Genomic DNA, 22806 nt, shown 5'->3' with positions numbered 1-22806 from the left:
ACTATAGAAGGACAAGGTGAAAAATCAGTCCATGTTTCCTAAACAATTCTAAACCTTTTATTTTTCTAACAAGAGTGAAAAGAAACAAAAGGCAACAGTAAAATGAAAAGTTTATACACAAACTCACGACATCTGTGTGTCTGCAATATCAATAATAATAATAATAATAATATAATAATAATCTGAACAAAAGGAAACAAAATATATTGGGATAAAGTGAGTTACAGTGAAGTTAACCTTAACTTGCAAAGAGGGAGAGAATGACAGAGGGAGGAATAAAACCGGGAGTCAAAAGGATGGGAGGAAAAAAAAAAAAAAGCATAGAGCATAGAAGGGAAGAAGAGAGGGAGGAAGCCAGGAGGTGTGGAGGTACATTTTGGGAAAGTAGCACCAAAAACATTAATGCCTGTTTTTAACACTTCCCAAAATTTACTTATTTAGAATGCATGTCCCCTCAAAACAGCATCAAACACGAGATTTGAAACAACTACAAAAAAAAAAAGAAAAGAAAAAAAAAAGTGTATCCATGGCGCCGTTGTCTCAGATCAGTAGTCAAAATCCTCTACTGCAGCACAGCTTCAGGAGTCATGCCCAAACAACAGTCTAAAATAAACCCATAGCTTATCCAACTTCAACAAGTGACTCAAGTGAAGAGAAACTGCAAATGCCGGTCCTCGTGACAGGCTTCGCTTAAACTAGCTTTTAACACAGTTGGGATAACATAGCATACTGAAAGACCTCAGAGACAACTCTAGACCAAAGACACTCCTATTACGGCAAGTCTCACATCTGTCAAGCACAGTCTTATTATGTTCACAGGAAGAATTCGTCCAGGGAAGGTGGAGAATAAAGTTTGGGTAAGACAGAGTCTGAACAACAACAACAACAAAAAAGAAAAAAATAATAATAATAAAAAATCCGGACAAATGAGATACTGCAGTGTTATGGATGATACTGGAGTGTAGAAGAGTCACCACTCTTAGTGTCTGAATGCATAAATGAGGGGTGAGAAGGAAAGCAGAGCACAGGGGAGGTCCTGTATCTCTCTGTAACTTGATACAGTCTTCTGGCACAGAAAGCCCCTGTCCCTTCAGTTTTTCAGGCTAACTGACTGTAACGAAGCTCCAACGATGACTGCATCACAAAATCTATCAAAAAAATAAATAAAGGTTAACACTAAGATACTTTATGCATTTCAAGGTAAAAAGAAAAATCTAGAAAGGGGATACCTCAGGATGGGTCTGGACAGGGGAGGGGGTGTGTCTGAAGGGGCAGGTTTTCTTTGTCTCCGAGGCATCCAGTGACCTTTGTCCTCCGTCCCCACTGCCCCCTCTGTGGCTCTTCCTCTTCCTTTTGGAGTCCTTGGTTCGCCCACGGCCTGCTCGTCTCTGCTCTTCAAGCTCAATCTGAGAGATGATGAAAGAAATGTAAAAAAATAATAATAATAATAATCATCAGGGCTCTAGACTAACCTTTTGACACGGGTGCACCGGTACGCCTAACTTTAAAAATGTAGGCGTACCGGCACAAAAGTTAGGCGCACTCAAATTTTTCAACCGCATCGCTTATCACTGCAGTTTTACATGTGCACTTTCTTTTTTGGGGGGGGGGGAGATAATATACAGATAATATTCATTTCTAAATGATTAACTAACAAACTTGTGCTTAACGTGCTTTGTCAATATTGTAGAAAATTTTAAGCTTAATCATCATCTTGGCCTCCTCTGACAATCTGTTTGCTGCTGTCTGTTGCTGAAAGGCACTGGGGAGAGGGGACACTTGGGCACTGCATTTATTGCAGCATATAATGCGTTTTCTGGATACACTGTGCTTTTTCAGCGTTCAAAGATTGATGGCACTGTGTCAGAGCACTGGCTATGAATTTCAGATGGATCAGGCCTTAACTTAACAAAAAAGTTATCAATCGTTCTTTTCATCTTTTCTCATTACCCACAGCTACAGTACATCCACTTCTGTCGGGCGTAGGCTGCTCACTAGGGCTGGGTATCATCACTGATTTCTATAATCCATTCGATTCCGGTTCTCAAAGTCCTGATTCAATTCAATTTAGCCTCAGACAGTCAGAAATATAATTCTGATCATTTATCAGTACTGATACATGTGAGACTTCATCAGAATTGTGAACATCACAGCACATGCCTTTGTGTGAAAGTAACTGAGAATAAAACACAGAAAAACATGAAGGAGATTTTCCTGGTCTGGCTTTTTATAGCAGATAACCTTAAAAATATTCTACAATATTCTGCAATTTTGCATAATTTTAAGAAGTTTACATTTCTTCAGTATTGAACAGCAAAAATTAGGCTTTCTTGTCCAAGGTCATTTAAGTGAAAAAAGAAAAAGACAACAACGTTAGACTGGTGGGTAATAAGCGAATGAATAATGCAGAAAACAGATTTGAGACGGGAAACTGTTCCTGAAGTACACAGAGAGCTGTGTATGAAGTGTAATTTTTATCGTGGTGGAAGCAAAACCACAAAAGTCAGAGGGAATTTATGACGACATTGATCAAATGTGAAGCGCAGTTTGCTGCTTCTTTTGCTGCTGGCTCTGCGAATTTTGGTTGGAGAGAGACAAAACCTGCAGCTCAAAATCAGTGCAAAAAAGACGTAAACACAGAGTGGACCTGACGCATCAGAATCGCTAAGCTCCGACAGCGTATCCGTCTACGGGCCGTCGGGTGAGAAAGCCGAGAAAGACAAAGCTGATTCTGATGTGTCGGGTCCGCTCTGTGTTTACGTCTTTGAGTGGAATCCGTTAATGAATTGATATCGCTTTATTCAAGCTACTCACCTCTCTCTTCCACCTGCACTTTCAACTGGACCACGGCCAATCAGAGAGGTCCCGCCCCTGACTATCTCTGATTGGTTTAGTCCACAATAGGGGCATAATGTGTGTCTGTTGTTGACCACACGGAGAGTTGCAGAGATTTATTTATTTTTTTTGTTACCCGAACAGTTGGTCACACACGACCAATTTTTTTATTTATTTTTTTATTTATTTATTTTTTAATAGTCGCACCACTGAAAAATGTGGTCGCATCTAGAGTGCGACCAATTTGGTCGCACTCTAGATGCGTAGATTTCCGCTATTCCACATATCTACAGGTAAGTAGATGCCAGACACACAACATTGTGTCACTGAACAGAGACGATAACAGAGGCTTCAACTGCAACATTTTGTAGTAAAATTAAAGTAAGCGTTTTAGTAAAATATAAAAATATTGATGACGGGTTAAGCATTTGACCTAGATGTACTAAGGCTAATGCAGAGACCTGGACTGAATGTTCCTGCCTTTCCCGTCTATCCCAAAAGCCCTTGAAGTACATGGAAGCACAAGTTCAAGTAAATACAGTGATGTAATATTTTGGATTAGCCAGAACTGAACCTTTGCCTGTAAAACTGTATTAACTTTAACACCTGACAATTTACAGGGTTTCAAACTCTAAGATTTGACTCTTTTCTTAATGCATTTCAAATAAGGAATTGCACAAAGAAGACCAACACCACACATTCTTTGGGGCCAGAGATACATGATGTTAGTCTTTTTGTGCTTTGGTCCTGGTTCTAGTTGCACATCGAAACCAAATGAGTTTTGGAAGATTAAAATTGAACTATACAGTCACTTTATTTTCCAGTACCTGTATGAGTGTGTGTAGTGTTTCTCTGGGTGGATCAGAGGCAGCTAGCAGGACTCTGTGGATGGTATGCATCTGATCTAGGGAAACCTCCAGCAGATCTCCTTCTAGCTGCAGCTCCTCCAGCCGGACCCTGGTGTCAGGGGAAAGTTCCACTACCTGACCTTTTAGCAAGGGCAGCAGGGCCAGCAGAGACCCTACACCTGAAAGGAAGGCAGATACACAGTCAGTACAGTGCACAACTTGACTTTTGGTTAAATTAAAATTAACATGCCACCTCACCTGTAACATTTGACTTCTTTTTGATGCCATTTTCACATCCACCCTGTCAAACGGGCACATAAACATATTAAAGATTTTGCCCTACTGGACAGCTCAGATTTGGTTTAATATAAAAATACACAAGAAGTTGATATGAGGAATTTACCTGTGTGCCATTGCTTTCCTTTGTGTTCTTTTTAGGTGAATTCTCCTCGGTTAAATCAATGACACCGTCGTCTCCTTCACCTCCCTCCGAGTCGGATAAAACAATAACCGAACTCCCTTCTGTCTCCTTCTCCACGCTCTTCTCCTTTTCTGGTTCACGATGAAGAGTTTCTTTGAGTTCTTGCAGCCTGTGAAGTACCTGCTGCACCTCAGGTGTCTCCAGTGCTTCCTTAGCTCGGCCCTGCCAAGTGATGGCCCTCTCCGTGAGACACTGCAGTGCTTCACCTTCAGGCAGACGCACGGGCAGCCTCTGCAGGGCTACAAGTAATGCCAGGATAGTTTCTAGGCGCGGGCGCCGTGACCGTTGGCACCGAGGACACAAGAAGCGCGAGTCCCAGTCCCACCAGCAAAGGGGGTTTATTGGTGGTCCAGAAGAGGGTAGTAGGGAGGGGAAAGGAACACAGCCACCATGAAACCAGTCCTTACAGAGATGGCAGCGTAACTGAGGCGCACGAGGCTGCCCAGAGCACACGCAGACTGACTGGGAAGGGGTGTGGTTTCTGTTACCATTCTCTTTTACAGAGTTCTTGGAGAGACCGCATGTGTCCGTCTCCATGGGATCATCCCAGCTCCCATTCTCCTTGTCCTCCTTACAACCTGCAATGCTAAGTCCAGATTTACGCATGTTCACCTTCTGTAACCTTAATAGCGCATCCTTTTCCTGGTGTTCCCCTTCTTTGAAAGCCATCACCTACAAACAGGGCATGGAAATAGATTTACCAGTTTAGCATAAAAAAGCATTAATAATGATGGAACTTAAACACTGAAACCCCCCCCCCCCCCCCAAAAAAAAAAAAAAAAAAAAAAAAAAAAAAAAAAAAAAACTAAAACAAAATCATATTCTGAATACTCACAATAGCTGCAGGGTCCCTCAAGTCCTGAGCAGAGAGTCCCAGAGTGTTGGTATCAGAGTCATCCAAAGGATCATCCGGCGGCCCTGCCTGATCCCGCCTCTCTCTCCTTTTTGCACATGGACATAATACCTGCAGGGGGCGAACGCCAAGTTTAATTAATGATTTCATGGAGGTCACAGCGCTGTACAAACCAAAATTAAATTAACTAGTACAACCTCAACACACAAGAATTTATTCAGATAATTATTTGTTTAGTAAGTATTCTGCTTTCAATTTTGGGATTCAGACATCTATTTTATCGATTCAACAATAAATGCCAAAAAAACAAAAAAACAAAAACAAAACAGTATAGGACAGCTCTAAATGACCTCTAGTAGACTGTGCTGACTGCTCTTCTTCAGGAAAGTCTTGCTGGCCTTGTCCCTCCACGAGTGTGCGCTGGTCACCTGGAGTTCCAGCTGCCTCAGCTCTTCCATGAAGACTGGTAGGTCTCTGCCAATAGCTACCAGGCCCTCCAAATCATCCATACATGGGTAATGCTCCCCATTCTACAACAACACAAACATTATTTAATAATTGCAGGTATTTCAAGTATAAGTCAAACCATTAAAGTGGGAGGTAAGCTAAAAGAACATAGATATTTTTTTTCCTCACCTGAATTTCCTCCAAATCTGTTACCCATGCCCGAGCTCGAGTAAGGCACCCCTGTAGAGCCAAAATGTTGGGCAACGTGACTGGGATAAGTTGGGCCTCATTTACTATTGCCTCCAGGGTGGAGAGAGGGTGCTTTTGCCTGGAAGATCAGAACCCAAAAAATTCATTGATAGAATAGACAGAAACACTTGTAAAACAATAACACTCACTATGGCAGGGAATGTAAATTCTCTGGCCTGATTCGCCCGTCTCACCTTTGTTCGAGGCAGATCTGTGCCTTCTCTTCCCAACGTTCTGCAATCGTGAGTAGCTCCTGAAGCTCTGCCATGGCGGTCTCCACAGACACACTTTGGGGCACATTGCAGCCTGCTTCCATCAGGGTCCTCAACACATCCAGCGTCACTTCCTGCCTCTCACCTTCTTCTGTCCCAAGGGTGCACCTCACCTTGGCCAACCAATGGCCCTGTTCCTTTAGCCCCTGGAGTAAATTACACTCTGGAACCAAAACAGGCAGCTTGGCCCCTTCCTCCAACAAGGTTTGCAACTGCTCAGGGGGTGGCGAGTCCTTCCTCCAATCTTTGTCATTGATCAATACTTGAGCTCGGCTTTGGAAATCCTCCATTGCCCGTAGAACCGTCTGAAGAATGAGAGAGTACCGAGGTCAGGCTAACATCACTCACACTTTTAAACAGAGACTCATCACAAGATTTTTTTCTTTAGATCTCAGTCACACAGCTACAAAAACCAGTCTGTGAGCCCCTGAAAAAGCACAGATAACTAGAAAAAAATGTGTATTCCCCACCAGACTGGCAAGTTGCTGGATCAAACTGGTCACAAAGAGGGTGCTGCCCAAACGTCGTTACTGCTAACTGCTTTAGTCAATAGAGGTCGCCTGTAGTTTGCATGAAGACACTAGGCATTTACTTTCCAAGTAGTAATTTGCAACTTTTATTTTAACAGCGATCATTATCAATTTCTAGTTTGACTCACACTTTAAGTTTCAATACTGCTTGGGGAGTAGTATACCACTTTCACATAGTGACAGCTAGCTAGCAACCACTTGCAACTGTTCCGGGAATACAGGTTTTTCCCTTATGAATGGCGGTTGTCAGATAGTTATTCACAATCACAAGGGCTGAAGCCTTTGTGAATGAGGTTTTAATTGTAAATTACATAAATATGAAAAAGAAAAAAAACCCCAGAAGATTATTTGTTTTGTGTGAAATGTTACGTTAACTTCTTAATAATTCTGAATTCTCACCGTGACCCCCTCCAACTGGTTTATTACACAGGGCAGGTTTTGTATCGTCTCAACCAAGGACTTCAGCTCGTCCAGAGTCATCCTGTTTTCACTAAAAAAAAAACAGAACTATGTCAGTGCATACAACCTAACGCTTTGTGCAAAACTTAAGCTTGGATTCTATCTTACCTAGTTGTTGAATTGCTAAGGAGCTCTGTACTTTTCTCTTGGCAGTGTGCTATATCTTTAAGAACAGTGTTGAGTTTTCTGAGGAGCTCATTGTCAGGAAACTTTTTCTCTGCTGCTTCCATCTTCAGCATCTCCAAGTAGTCAATTTCTGCAGTTCAACAGGCCTTTGGTGTTAGTATCGTCTTTTGAAATGATTATGTTTTACTGAAATTTCAAGGCTTTATGTAATTAATGCTGATTCCTCACCTATTTTGTTTCCTTCTTCCTGTTCAAGTGCCTCTTTTACTCTGTTGGCCCAAGAATCAAAGGACTCCGACCGAACTTTTAATCGATGTAACATGGCTAATAACTCATCCAGGGTGTACCTGTACCTGCAGAGTGAAGAGATAACAGAAAATAACACAGATGGTAGATGTATTAGAAAAGAAAAATACCACTGTATTTATTTTATGGCAATTGTATTTACACGTGCAAGCAAAAAACAACAACAACAACAACAACTGACAAATACCTGAGGTAGAGTTTTTCAGTGGGGCAGTTGCACAGATCCTGAGTGTGATAGAGACAGACCAGGCGCTCGGGACAGTTTGAGCAGGCCAGGGCAGAAAGGAAGCATGTGGTCTTACATTTATCACACTGTCTCTCATCATCAGGCAGCAGCTCAAAAGCCTCACGCTCTGCTTCGGTAATGCCCTGCAAGAAACGAAGTTTCCCATATTCTTAAATGAACAATAAATAATCATCAATACATAAATATTATTCAACTGAGGCATTATTTACTTATATGTGAGTAAAATAAAGTTTGCTTCTGTGTCTCACCCTTTCCATCAGACTCTTTCGGAGCTTCCGCTCCTCCTGAACAATGATAAACATTTCCCGATGTGTAGCTGCAGCCAGATTAAGGTCTAGCTTCTCTGGGCTAGCAGCCATTTTACAGGTGAGCTCCTCATGGGAGAATACACAATATCTCCTAAGACGTCTGTAGTGCTCAATACAGGAACGACCAGCAGGCAGCTGAAAGAGACAGAGAAAAGTGATACTGATCGTGCAATATTGAAGGAGCAATGTGAAATGATAAGTTGGGACAGCGTAAACACACATACCCAATCTGCAGTGCAGAAATTGACAGCTTCTGCAAAGTTATATCCCTGATTGAAGCCACTATGGTAGGCTCTGGGGAAGGTAATGACAAACTCCCCAGCACACTGATTGGTACGGACAACCTGCCAATCAGAAGCACAGCAATCAATTTAAAAACATAAATCTTTCTAACGTGTGTACATTGTTTCCCAGATGGATGCTTGGGCAGTATATAATATGCATATATGAGCAATTGTTTATTTGTGCACCACAAAGACATTTAACAATCAAAAATTACATGTTTTTACTCTGCAATAGGGCTGTGCGATATGACCAAAATCTGATATCCCAATAGAAGACATTTATCGTCCGACAACGATATATATTACACAAAAATTACATTTTCAGTAAATTCTGTGAATCTCAGTCAACTCAACTTGTGTGAAGTGCTTTCAGCTGGGCGTCATGTGCCTGGAGTCGAGTGTTATGCAAGTTCAAATGGCCGCAATTTTCCTTTGTGAGTATTTATTACATGGCGTGCTGCGAGGAAAAGCCTGTTCTTAAGTTTATTTTTTAGCACCTGACGACTCTTTTTAGCTTATCATCCGTAAACACCCTGCATACTATTTTATGTGATTCAGCTTATTTTGAAAAATCTCAACAGGATCTTCAGATTTATTTTGAAAGGTTCATGTGAAAAATAAACAAGCGGATAGGCTCCAGCGCCCCCCGCGACCCTGAAAAGGATAAGCGGAAGCGAATGGATGGATGGATGGATGGAGGGCGGAGCCACGCGATGGTTTTACCATTGTTGTTGCTAACAACAACGCATAAAAACAGTCACTTGTGCGTCTGTTGCCGTAAACAGTTTATTTTGCGTCACCCCGAAACAAACGATAGCGTAATATGAAACGATAGACGTTTTCATATCGTCATCAGATATATATCGTTATATCAAACAGCCCTACTCTGCAAGTTGCTGACAAATACTTGGACAGTACAATCAGTGCTTCTCCAGTGTAGCCAGTGTGAGATCAGTGGCACATAAACAAGCTACAAAGTGTGGTTAGAGTGCCCAGCCAATTAACAGAGCAGAAGATTATCAATGACTACGGTATGACAATAGTATGTTAAACAACTGATATGTTACTAATGCACAACAACATTTGTACTGCTGATTCTGAGATGTGAGGATGCCACCCACCACAGCACCCCCATACAGAGATTGTCAGGGGAATCTTTGCTGTGTGACAGGAAGCTGTAAACAGGCAAGGTGGAAAACAGCTGCACTAACTACTGCTGCTTGTCTGTACTTTGAAGTAGAAAATGTGCAGCTGTATGCCCGCTGTAACCATTCAACCAGAGCAATACATAACCACATTTTGCATGGGTGTGAGGACGTTAATCCGCTTCTGCTAACAATGTCAACGTTACCCACACTTGGCAAACTGATAATATGACATTGGGTGTGCGCAATGTTTTGTATGATGCAAACCACCACTTGTTTTAGCCTCATTTAACATTGAATTCAGTTTAAAATGTCTTTTAAATACACATTCAATATTTGTGATCATGTCTGAGTCAGCCTGTGTGAGATGTCTAGCAGTGACTGAACTTTCAAAATAAAAACAAACTGATTGTCTAATCGTGGATGGTGATGTTTTTTCAGACAGGGTGGGGGGCATTTAAATGCCTCTGAGGCCTACTAAAGTAAACTCCATGTGTAGGAAACACTGGTGTATGTGATTTGATGTGACACTGACCGGGACACCATGAGCCATGAGAATATTTGGGTTCATGATGGTGACCAGCTGATGCAGGAGGTCAGGCTGGAACTCAAACAGCTCTGGTGTTAGCTTCTTCATAACCTCCTCAAGTCGCTCAGCTGCCATAGAGGGAACCCCATACCAAGTCTTGGGTTCACCCCTAGAGATGGAAGATACATGGGGAGTGAAGGGGAGAGAGTGCAAAGTTAGTCTTTCTCTAAAGTACACGTACAAATGACATACTGTCTCTGCACTTAAAAGCTTCCTGAACAAATGCATTGAGCATGCTGTACCAGTGCAGGTAGTTGATGGAGTAGCTCCAGTGATCCTCAATGTGCCAGCAGAAAGCTGAGAACACCATGCCCACGTAGAGCCATGGCACCTTCATCCCAGAGATGTCTCCATTAATATGGCACAGGAGTGACTGCTCTAGCACAGGCATCACATTCAAGTTCCACCCAGAGCGGGCATATTCCTGACCAAAAAGAAAGCAAAAACAAACAAAAAACATGGTTATGAACAACTTTAATGATTAGAGATTGGCAACATTTAGTATTTTAAAGCAAAAATGGCAAAGATACACTGGTGTCTGTCTCTCCAAATGGAATAAACTGCAGCATTTCCTTCTCAATTAAAACATTTGGTCAATTAAATACTGATAAATATTTATATTTAAAAACATTTGTTGTACTTTGGACCAAAGGTAAAATCAAAAGAAGTAATTTACTTAAATAATCTTGAACTGCGACAAATTATAATTGACTTCTTTGACAAAAATTATTATAAAGAAAGTAAATCAGTCGAAAATGTAAATAAACGTCACACTGTAGAATTACATGGAACGCACAGCATGTGCAGCAGCAGCTTTGATGTGTCTTCACTGTAGGTTACCAGCAATTTTCATTTAAGCGTCTGTTGTAGTACATTTAGCACAAAAACGTTTTATGATGTAGCTGCAGTTTTACTTTTGAAACATTTTAAAGGATGTTTGTGATTTTTTTTTCCACCTTTATCATCTTAACTCTGAATTAGGTGGGGATTAGTTTCACCCAAAATCCATTCTACAGTGGTGTTTTGTGGATACACTAACTACTTTCCGGCTTTTTCAGTTGACAAGATTTTCAACAGTTAATCTAAAGCCGGATACTGCAATCATCACTCAAACAAAGACTGCCAATGAAAAACTGAGCTTAGAAAATAAGAAAAACAATGCACGTACCTCCTCTTCCTTTGTGAGCTTCCTCTTGCCATTGTTCATTGGGAAGCCACTACCAAACTCTTTGGAGTGTATGTCTGCTCCGTATTCAACAGTCACGTCTTCCTCAATACTACTTACTAATCGCCAGAATTCTCTCTCTACGAGCTCAGTGGGGACCATCTATACAGGCAAAAAATATAAACGCTAGAGATTAGCCTCTCTCCATTTTAATCGCTGAAGGGGGAATCATGATTCATAATGAAAAGCAAATGATACACTCACATGGACAGGCATGTTGAAGTAATCTGCTTTGAAAGTATCTGCCATTTCCCCAAAACTCTGCAGTGTGTACTCCCGTGTCGCTTGTTCAAAGCCAAAGGCTTCTGTGGGTTTTTTACACTCCTAAAAACATTAATTCAAAAAACAAAACAAGATGACACATAAAGAAAATCAAAACATCTAAGAGTCTTGCAGATTAAAAGGCAAACACATGCTTTTAAACATTCTTACGTACTTCTGCCACACACTTAGGGCATCGCCAGTTGCCCTTGGGAGGATCGGCAAGTGGGGGTAGTAGACAGTAAGTGTGGTAGTTGTCATCACAGCCGTCACATAGCATTAGTTTCTCGTCATCGTCTCCCCGACCACACATCCGACACACAAAAGAATCCACCTTTGAAAGTCGGTGATTAAAATAACATTAATCACAAGGCTTGGAGCCAAATGATGCCAACTTTGAACCGAACATCTGCAAAACAGGTTCCTGGGAACCAAAGTAGTGATTCTCGCAAAAGTTCTAAAGAATACCATCTACCTTGTTTACAGGGCTGAATAATCATTTATGCTATAATGTAATTAGATATCACATTTATCACAATTTTAACTGCCACAATGGAGTAATCACTAACTCTACTTACACACTGAGGATTGTTGAGATTGCGTCTAAGGCGCATTGTCATTTTGGTGCAAGGTGTATCATCTTCCTCCTCTTTATGTCCTTTCCCATTCTCTTCCGCTGGTTCCTCTTTCTTCACTGCCATCTTTACTGTAACACTAGGAGGAGGAAGCTGTGGGCCTGATGAGCTCCCATCACTCTGTCTCTCTTGAGGGTCCAGGGGCTCTGATTTGATTGAGGTGTCACTCAAAGGAGGTGGTATGTTGTCCTTGACAGTAACAGTTTGAGGCAACTCATCTAAAAACAGGAGGAAGAATCGCTCAGAGTCAGATGTGGTCATTTATCACAAGACAAGTAAAATTTATATTGTGTGAGATGACTGGATGATTATAGCACACAAAAAACAAGCTTCACAATATGTCCATTTATTCAACTGTCCAATTATTGACTGGTGCCACGCCATTCCCCCCCCCCCCCTCGAATTACTAGTGCCAAGATATAAAAGCCAAAATTCAATACAAAAATTTAAAAAAGCTGTTTAATAAAGTTATAGTAATGATACCTTTCTTTCTGATGCCCTTGTCCCTTGCCACCAGTCCAAGTCCCATCATCTTAGGTCCTGCACCATAAATCTGTAACTTCTTCAATTCTGGGTTCTTCTCTATGTCTTCCTCTGTTGGTTCAGGCTGTGGAAAGAAGAAGTCTTTTACAAATCAGAAAGCAAGAAACAGACAGCAGCTACTCCTCAAAGCACAAAGAGCAAGCAGAACACACAGTTAAAAACATGAGAGCGTAGCAATGCATCACAAGAAGGGATTATTCTAGGTTAGAAAGTAAGGAAAAGTTAACCTACATCACAGTGAAGCTTAAAGGTTAAGACCCATCACCATCACACACAACAGCAGATGCAACCATTCATTTAAGTGGAGGGCACTGGTAAGGATTTTAAGTTATGTCATCTATTTAGTCAACTCAGGTTGATTATTGGTTTTACGAGTCGGGTGAGAACACAAAAATAAATCAATAGCAGACATACAGAGTAGATTAGGGCTGCCATTCACAATTATTTTTTAAAAGGGTAAATGGATTTTGAAAAGCAATGTCAAAGGCAGGAATGCATCTCAGACACAAAGTTTCATGCTCATATAACAAAGATAAGCCATTTTAGCATCTAAAGCTGTACTAAAACATCCCAAAAACAGATATTATTTAGTTTTCCATTCCTATTGGATGATTTAAACTTCAGAAAAACTGCAGAAAAATGACATCACATTACAGCAAAACATGAAAACTACAAATTAGTGTAGCCACATTCTGGACTATATTGCATCTGGGAGGTTTAGAACATGGAGAAATCCAATTTAATCAAAATACTACCTGCACATAATATTAATGGGGGGGTGAATATTTTAGGACAGTGATCAGATTTTCAGTCTGCACAAAACACATGCATGATCAGCAACGCTGACAAAACCATAACAGGCCGTAATGTCACAATTAAATAGAATTATTGTTTTTAAAAGGAAAGACACAAAAGCATTTCTTGTTTAGAACAGCCATTCCAAACAAACATAACGTCTTCGCATAACATCCATTTAAGAGGTTTCCTCAGTCAGTCCCAATCATGAAAGGATTTGGTGAAAACTTGCTCAACCCCCACTTTTTGCACACAGGTGTGCACTAAGAATCCAGTAAACCACATTCAAACCACAACCTGTCTTCCAACAAGACAGTTCATGTTTGCATATCATACCAATACTATTGCCAATCACAGCACAAAAACTGTAAATAAACAATACCAAAGACTCAAATTTCTTTAGATAAGAGGTCAAGACATTACAAGGAAAAAAAGTTAGAAATTTAATCAAAAAGGATTCAAAATATTTGCCACCTGTGTGCAGTTGTACTCCCTTTAACTGACAAATGTAGCTTTGGCCACCTAAAACATTACCTATATTGTCCTTGTGCACAATGCAAGCACCTTTTTCAGTCAGCCAAACCCTGTGGACTGAACGCAATAGATATCAAAGCAGATGAAAAGGGCTTGAGGTTGTGGAGCTATCACTCTTTGATCTGAGGCCTGTACTACAAAGCAAAGTTTGGGCTTCAGGTTCAACTATGGAGCTAAAGTCTTTGAGCTTATTCACCGCTTATGCTTAATTTACGCTACCACGGTTGTGTCTGTTTGCAGAAGTATTTGACTATAGAGAAGGATTTTCAACCAGCACAAAAGTACTCCCATGCAGTCCTTCAAAATCCCAACTACATGCTGCTCAATGTGGATAACTTTGCGTATTGGTCGAAATCTGATTGAGATTGAGAAGTGGGCCAGAGAAGTGAGTGACACTGAGGGCTCATCAGGAATGAGAGGAGTGCGACAAAAAGAATAAGATCAGAAAGTAATCACAAGTAATAAAATACAGACAGTGGCTACAGTGAGCACTTCATTGTTTTTTAATACTTTTTCACTTCAGCTCTTTGTATGTTACAACTTTTACTCATCTCCACGGCTGGCTCATAGACCAACAACAGAACACAAGCAAGAGTAGCCCTCGGACCGGTTGCACCGCATATTTTTGTTACTGCCCCATCTAACAACAGATGCTCTCTGCAGGTAGACAAGCAGTCCAAAGCTGCCAATGGACTTCCCACACGCTACCACTGCTGAAACATAATTTCCCCAATAGTGTGTTTCTAATGCCATGGTAAGCTACCTCTAACAGAGCAGGTCATGTTTGGGAATAAGAGTTGAACATCAACAAACACCACCAGCTAGTGACTAATCAATTCTGTCAAATATAGTGCATGTTGTGAAAGCATCTATAATTTAAAGAATTATCTAAAGTCTTTCCTTCATGAGGAGCATTAAGAAATAGCCTTTAGAGCAAATATATTTCTAGATTTTTTGTTTTGTTTTGGTTTTTTTGTTGTTGTTTTTTGTTTGTTTTTTAGTTGTTTTTTTTTTTTTTAAACACTGCACCTGTTAATCTTTGTAATCACATATGCTGTAAACACTAGACAGAAAAACACCGGGTTGCCTTATTGAGTTGACAGACACCTTCGTGTGATTTAGTGCGACTGCAGATAGGGCAAGTGAAGCCAAATAAAGAACAGACATACTGGATATGCCTCACTTGCTTCATAGTACAGGCCCCCTGATCTCAAATGGGTAAAACCACCTAGACGACAACAATATGTTCAGAATGGCGCTTATTTATTTTAGTGCTTGAGTGCATTAAGAATCCAATATTTCGCTGTCTGCTGTCAAAATATAGTGCTTGGTAAGTAAAACCCTATTAAATTAAACCTAGCTGGTTCTTCAGTGTGAGTGCACTCAAAAAAAGAACACATGCAGTCACACTGTTAACTGCTGTAATGAGGGAGCAAGCCAACACAGCGCAAGTGAAAAGGCACACAGACATCCCAGCAACAAAGCATCACAAGCCAATTACTACCACACAGAAATAGCATGAGTGAAATAGAGAAGACTAGAGAGCACAACAGCCCAAAAACGAGACTAGAAAAATTTGTTTGTCAATATTGTCTATAATGAACCTATTTGGTTAGGGCCTTGGAAGAATGGTTCTCAACAGCAGTGTCATTCTTGTATTCAAAGTCCAATCCCCTTGAATTTTTAAAATAAGATAATGTCTAGAAACACATCGATAGCATTATAAAACACTTCCGTCCAAGATGAGACTACACGGTCTCATAGTCCTAGAGCAATTTTAAGAAAAAGACCAAAGGGCTTAAATAAGAAGAAAAGAAGTCAGGGAAGTTTCTCTGCATTCAGTGTAAATCAATATGGAGATTTAACAAGAGAAGGTTTTTTATGGCAACAGTTCTGTGACCATATTATGGGCTGGCACCCCCACACTGAGAAGGGATGATTGCATGTTAATGAAAATGTTTTAGTGGTTAATTATAAAAACAAAACAAAAAAAAAACAAAAAAAAAAAAATCAAACATTTAGACAACTTCAAAGGGGGTATGGTGGTCTAGGAAAAGAGTGGGGACGTAAAGGGAGCTCATATGCTCAAGAGGCAGTACCGCAGAGATGAGTTGAGAGCCAGTGGTGAGAGGATGGGGGGCCAGATCCTCTGGACCCTGCAAAGGGAGACAATAACAGCAACAATAAACTAAGACAAGAGGAAAACAGGAGATGAAAGAGGAAGGGAGAGAGCCTGGAGAGAACAGCCAGTAGTTGTAGAGGAAAAAAAAAAACCCAGTGGGACATTATGAGTCCAGGATCACATCTTATGTAGGATGTAAAATTTTAGATCTAATAGGAGCTGCTGAGGATTGCCATTTTAGCTGAGGTTTGTTTTATTGCACGACACTTGAAATGCAGTCTAGAAAAATGAAGTTTTTCTAGATTATCTTTTCTAGAGAGATAGAGATATTTGTAAATACAGAATTAAACAATATTGTTTATATTGACATAGCGCGATATCAATTATTTTACACAGAGACTTTTTTTTAATAAAGCTGTGCTTGTGAACCCTCCAACTCATGCTCATTCTCAAAGTTCACCTACCACATGGAGGGAAAATTTGAAGGTTTATGTCTATGCAGTTTGTAGTCATCAAGTTCAGCATAGTCTAAGGGGCTTGGAAGGAAGCGCCTGGACTTAAGGTCCATGTCGCAAAAGTCAACCAAGTATGATGACTTGTATAAGCAATGTTAAGAGTCAGTCACCAACTTCAAAACTATCAGTCTGCATTTAGTATACAGTGCAGACTGGTAGGCAGTGATTTTTTTAAAGTATAAAACAAAGAGTAGCAGGTTACTCTGTGTGACCTTTTTGAAATTGCTGTTGTCAGTGAAGTCTGGTGGAGTCACAGCTTCCCTTTCTTGTCAGAAAGATTTGTCTGACAGCAGGTAAAGTGGTGAAGACACTTACACTGATATCGATTTCTTATAGATGGCTAAAATTCATGATGCCATCAACCTCGTCCATAGCCACAAATGACTTCAGTTGGGTGTTCTTGCCTGCTTTTGTATATCGACTGAAGGTAATATCAATTATAGCTCTGACACACACACACACACACACACACACACTGAACTCTAAGTGAAAACTGTTTTGGGTCTCTAAAATAAGTGCAGAGTTTCCTGGAAATTGTAGTAAACTGTGGCAGAGAAACAAACTGCTTTTAAATAGGACCCATGAAATTAATATTATTACATTTTTTGTTGAGCAACCTGGTGATAAAAATGCTTTTGACATCCCCCCTGTTGCTTCTGAAGAATATTGTGAGGCATATATCACTTTTAGTATAAATATTTAATATATGATTTTTGGGGACAAATTACCCAGCCCAAGTCTGAACATGTGCTCAAAACTGGACGTGTTCAAATCCCAGTATAGTGCTGTATAAAAGCTGAAAGAAAACCATGCATTGAATAGGATATAAAGGACATTCTTAGGCAGTAATCACCGTCAGTTAACTCGTCACAACTGCACACATTAATTTTCGAAATTGTTTGTTCTCAAACTTAAATGTGCAAAATAAAAATGCACATAAAAAAATAAAGAAAATTAAAATCTACAGGCAGCCATGCTGCATCTAAGTAGAAGCAGATGTGAATGTAGGTTTGTCCAAAAGTTGGGTTGTAGATTAGTAAAAATTATTAAAGATAAATAAATAAAAATATACTGTGCATTTACTTGAGTGACTGGAGAAAGTGCAAGAAACAGATCAGAGAACAACATAATAGTGCAAAGAGGAGCGACAGCAGAGGAAAGCAAAGCAGCGCGACAGGATGGAGAATAAGCAAACTATGATGCGCTCTGGGTGCACTCTCATTTTCCAGATACAACTGATTCACATGGGTACATAAAGGACTTGGAAACAGTAGCATGACGGCATGGTCCACTCAATAAGATTTTCAAACACTTGCAGTGTAAATGGTGTGCCTGCAGTGTAAATGGTGTGCCTGCAGTGATGGAAGCACTGTTATTTCTATGCAAAATTATCACAGAAGTAGAAAGTGAACTGTTAAATGACACTAAAATTTAAGCATGACGGAACAGGCTTCTGAATTCACTGTTACTTCTAGATTGAACAATAAAAATGTGCAGATAACTATGTTACACTTAGATTTAAAATGTTGTAATGCAAGATAGAAAAATCAAAGTAAACATCTAATTTAGTTGCATAATTTAAGTCCTCCTAGAAAAGTTTCTTAGGTTTGCACTTGCTAATTTTATGCATCTTTCCAGTAAATGTAACCAGTGCTGATTGTACTGCTGTTTATTTTGACCACAACACTTTCTACATAAGAAGTTTTTTAAGTCACAACAGTCACATTTTCTTCCCTTCTATAATTATAAATAAGCCCAATCAGGCTGCCTGAAAACTACATGAATACCAGGTGGTCACACACACACACAGGTTAAATTGGACTACATTAAAACCACACTGCTGCTGAAACAGACTAGATTAACCAAACCAACACGAGTTTTGCATTGCTTTACAAACAACTTTTTCTGTGGTGGACAGTTTCTTTTTGAGGCAGCAAGCCTATTTAGAAATGTGATTCAACAAATGCCATTTATGTAACCAAAATACACATCAACAGAGTCATTGGTCACAGAGGTATGCAAATATACTCAAAGAGCATTAAGGACTGATAGTCTCACTCACATCAGGCTGGCAGCGGTTTGCTCTGCGTCCGTAACTGCTGATTTTGGGTGGCTGCACTGACTGTCGTAGGGGAATGGAGTGAGGCTTGTACTCTTTGTCCACATCTTCCCCATCATAGTGCTTCGGCTTACAGTGCTGGTAAGTGTTTGGTTTTTTTAAGGAAAGAAAAAAAAATTATTAATAATATTCACAGATAAACTCAATTTGAAGGCTGTCTATTAACTGATCACCCCATGTACCAAGAGACCAGAATGTAGAGCATTACCTGCAAGCTGGTACCAGATTGGAACATTTCATAGGGGTAGACAATCCTCTCATAGTGTGAGCGCAGCAGAGAACCGATGTTCTTGCCCGGAGGGTAGCCAAGCCTCTGCGCAATGCGAGCCCAGCGCCGCTCCTTACAGACCATCTCAAAACCTCCTTCATCCGTCACAATCTTTGGCAGAAATATATTTTTACCCATACTTTTTACAAACTGAACAATTTAAAAAAAAAAAAAAATATATATATATATATATATATATATATATATATATATATGAAGTATATATTTTGAGTTAAAATTTTTTTTTATTTATACTCACCTTTGACAGGCTGAAAAGATCAAGAATGCGCCTTTCAATATGTGGAATTTTCAAAGAAGATCCCTGGATCTCCCAAAATCTGGCGATGCGGTCCAAATAATTAAGCTTCACTCTTGTCTCCGCCTAAAAACCGATGTATGGGGAAAACACCACAATTACTATAGCCTTTTCCACCCAAATAAATTACTGACAAATAAAGAAATTTAAAAAGGGGGGGGAGGGGGGGGACTCACCTCTAATTCATTAAGCCTCTGAATACGAGGTGTGAAGTGAAAACTATCCAGCTCCACTGAAAATGGAGGCTGCCAGTCCTATTTAGTAGGAAAGACATTCAATTAGAACATGTGTGCCTATGTGCTAAATCAAACTTGTGCTATATCTTGCAACAGACTATTCAGAGAGGTAAGAAAAAGAATAAAAGAGCATGGGAGAAAGGGAACACTGAGCCTATTTTGGACTTATTTGGGTTTAATGGCTTTTGGGCTCAAGAACTTGGCACAGCTTTAACCAGAAAGGATGGTTAAGGTCTTTCACTTAAGAGTAAGTGAAGCTCAAGCTGTCCACAATAATAGGCCTATCTGCTCTTATCAATTCTGAAGAAATTATAATACAGATTAAAAAACAAACAAACAAAAAAAAAAACACCACTGCAGGTAATTTGACTAGCACTTATAATAGCTCCTATTTGCATAACTTTTGACCAAGCCCTAAATATGAATGAAAAAAGCTAATTAGATTTAGTGGACATATACACAACTAAACGCAAGTGTAATCCTCCTTCAGGACCAACATACATAGACATTTTAATTAATACTGTACATTGTCGTTTTTAAATTCCAGAGTCATGGAATTTAAAAACGACAATAAAATTGAAGAAAAATAATTAAATACATAAATACAACATAAACCAAGTATAAGCAAGTATTTACTGGTGGAGGACGAATTTTACAGATCCCAGATTTCTCTGCAATCGGACGTATCTTGGCGATGTAGCCTAGGGGATCCTGAAACTCCTCCCATGACGGCTCAAATACTGGACACTCCGGAGGAGGCACAAATTCTTCCCCTTCCATCGCCCTGACAATAGGGAAATTGTCAATTCATACAAGTTAATAAACTCTAGCCCACTTAGTAATGTGCATGGCAGCAATAATACGGAATGTGAAAAATATTTTATGTACATGAGTCTGTTAGTGTACACACAGCAATTTGAATACCCCCGGACCCAATTCATGACCTAATGACCTTTTATAGATACTACAGGACACTCCAGAGTCAAGAATACTCACAAAACTATAACTCAGTGTCATCATCATATTTACATACATGTTGAATACTTCATTAAATGTTCTCACTGACAGAAAATAAGAACAAGTGGGCGGGCTGGTGACGTCAATTTTTGCAAAGGTATTCAGGAATGTCAACTTCCCCCCTTTCAGGTTAAATCTTTGATATGTAAATTGTACTTGCACATCAGAAAAAAAGACCCATACGTGCACAAATAGCCTATTTGCTTAGTCTTGCCAAATCATCACTTCCTTATTCTGCTCTCAGGTTTACATATATACAGATGTGTGATGATCATGTTGAAAACACTGTTTCTAGTATTCACAACAGTTTACACATTTCTTAATAATAACATATATCATGCTGGGAAATCCCAGGACTATGATTTGTTTTTTACCCCTGAAGTGCTCCTTGTTAAAAACCCCTCCCCCATCATCAGACAACAAAACAAATGCCATGGTCTGGTAGGTCTAAAGGCCCAGTGTTGGAAGGGGCTAAGGTTTTAAGTTCTTCTTTATCATTTGGGCTACACAAGAATAATTAAATTTGATAAAACACACGAGTAATTTCTATATGAAAATGATCAAGAAGCACTGTTGTCAATGTGTACATTAAATATCTGTACCAGCCTGCAAAAAGTGTCAATCTAGTGCCTTAGCTTTTCAACGTTTCTATTTTTATTTTATTAAAATAAAAAAAATTTATTTTATTAAAATAAAAATAGAAAAGGAACTTGAAGCTGGGACTTCAGTAACATATTTCACAGCCATCTAATCCCAAACAATGGCGTGGAGGCCATGAACCCTCAGATACAGAAGGCCTTGCAGCTATCACCACTCATGAGTGGGCTGGATTAGATTACTAAATATGACAAATACAATAACCTCTTTACAGAAGCCAAAGAGTAACATCTAAACACCACTATTAAATAACACATGTAACTATTAGGTTACAACTGTTAGCTTCTACCAACTAAACTTAACATAACTGCCGTTTAAACGAACCTTACCTTCAACCAGAAGCGTAACGACAGAAATAAATTATCAGAAAATGCCTCCAGTTCCGTTATTTATAGTGGGTTAGCTATGTGTCATTCATTTCTCGTCTTCTGTCACCTAGGAACTCTATTTGTGTCTATTGTCCGGCTATCAGAGGCGATAACGCAGCTTGTGGCTAAACGCTAGCACCGAGGCCTGCACTTTTTTTCTCAGCTCCGTCCCATCGCCACCCACAGTGGTAGGTAACTAGCCTTAGTTAGCTAACTGGGCGGCTGAAAAAACTAAGTCAATACTACAGCCGCAGACCAGCTAACCTACATAATGTCGCTGAAGTCGACGCCAACACGCAGCTAGTGAACATTAATCGTATATATGCAAGTTGATATGCAGTTATCTGTTGATCTGATTACACTACAACATCTCGCTGCATTCCCGTGACTGACCCGAAGACACCTCGATGTCCCGGGGTATGATAGGGATTGTGGCCGCTCTCCTTCCTCTGTTGTTGTGATGACTGGTGGCTTAGCTAACGATGGCCAGCTGTGCTCGGTCCAGTTGGCTAGCTACCGCTGCTAGCAAAGTTGACCGTTTTTTTTTTAGCTTCAGCGCTCCATATACTCCGGTCTGTCAAGCATACGGGCTCAAAACATGGATTGCTGATGTTCGTTTAATACTAAACGAGGTTCTCAAACTTTGTCAATTATGTCGTTATCAGTCATTTTCCGATCAACATCATTACTCTCCTCAGGCCATCCTATCTTTCTTGACGAGACGCCATCTTAGCTTTTTTCTCACGACCGAAGTACAACCTCAAATCTCTCACGTCTCTCACGTTTACTCCCTGAAAGTAGTACCCACGTAGGCAAAACACAAAGCATGTAATTGCTGCGCGACCAGTTGGGGAAGAAGTAGGTCAGAAGAAGGGAGGTTCCACTGTGTATTTAAGGGAGGAAAAAAGAAAAAAAAGTTCACATCTGTGACGCCTGCGCTTCCGCAGCACATTAACAAGTCACTGATAATGATCAGCACGATAGTGCTCTTCCGTTCTCTTCCAGAATTTCGGAAGGAATACGAAACATTAAATGTTAGCAGAAAAATGACAAGCTTGATAATGAAAAAAATAAACAAACAAATCAATAACAGTATCAGACTTTCACCAGGTTGGTTCCTGGTTATTTATTGCCGTGCAGATCTTCCTGAAAGTTTATCATCAGGCAACACCCTTTTGTTGTGAAAAAGAAAGTTATGGTAAATAGGCTGTACTTA

The 22806-nt window shown here is 40.0% G+C and overlaps 1 protein-coding gene across 3 annotated transcripts; it reads right to left on the bottom strand.

Moving 5' to 3' along the window:
* Positions 1-212: 212 nt before the first annotated feature.
* kdm5c (lysine demethylase 5C) lies at positions 213-22511 on the bottom strand. 3 transcript variants are annotated; one of them, XM_085345645.1, is made up of 29 exons: positions 21552-22511; positions 20185-20332; positions 19489-19566; positions 19256-19378; positions 18937-19107; positions 18672-18806; positions 16072-16128; positions 12584-12707; positions 12044-12318; positions 11641-11799; positions 11409-11528; positions 11148-11306; positions 10222-10403; positions 9926-10088; positions 8186-8305; positions 7902-8096; positions 7594-7775; positions 7329-7453; positions 7083-7230; positions 6915-7005; positions 5908-6290; positions 5654-5792; positions 5368-5547; positions 5000-5128; positions 4087-4836; positions 3942-3984; positions 3663-3862; positions 1230-1406; positions 213-1148 (listed from the first exon to the last, which is right to left on the bottom strand). In XM_085345645.1, exons 2-29 carry the CDS (start codon positions 20326-20328, stop codon positions 1140-1142), a joined length of 4761 nt encoding a protein of 1586 aa, XP_085201771.1. In that variant the 5' UTR covers positions 20329-20332; positions 21552-22511; the 3' UTR covers positions 213-1139. The 3 variants fall into 3 exon arrangements, with proteins under 3 accessions (XP_085201771.1, XP_085201770.1, XP_085201772.1); XM_085345644.1 differs by having other exon boundaries at positions 21984-22511; XM_085345646.1 differs by lacking the exon at positions 16072-16128 and having other exon boundaries at positions 21984-22511.
* Between the last annotated feature and the right edge of the window lie 295 nt (positions 22512-22806).

This window comes from Diplotaxodon limnothrissa, linkage group LG20 (assembly GCF_057381915.1).
Source record: "Diplotaxodon limnothrissa isolate DT_005_m linkage group LG20, D_limnothrissa_male_GT1.1, whole genome shotgun sequence".
Taxonomy (NCBI): domain Eukaryota; kingdom Metazoa; phylum Chordata; class Actinopteri; order Cichliformes; family Cichlidae; genus Diplotaxodon; species Diplotaxodon limnothrissa.
Note: the sequence above shows the minus strand (reverse complement) of the source record. Positions and strands in the feature narration are given on the sequence as shown.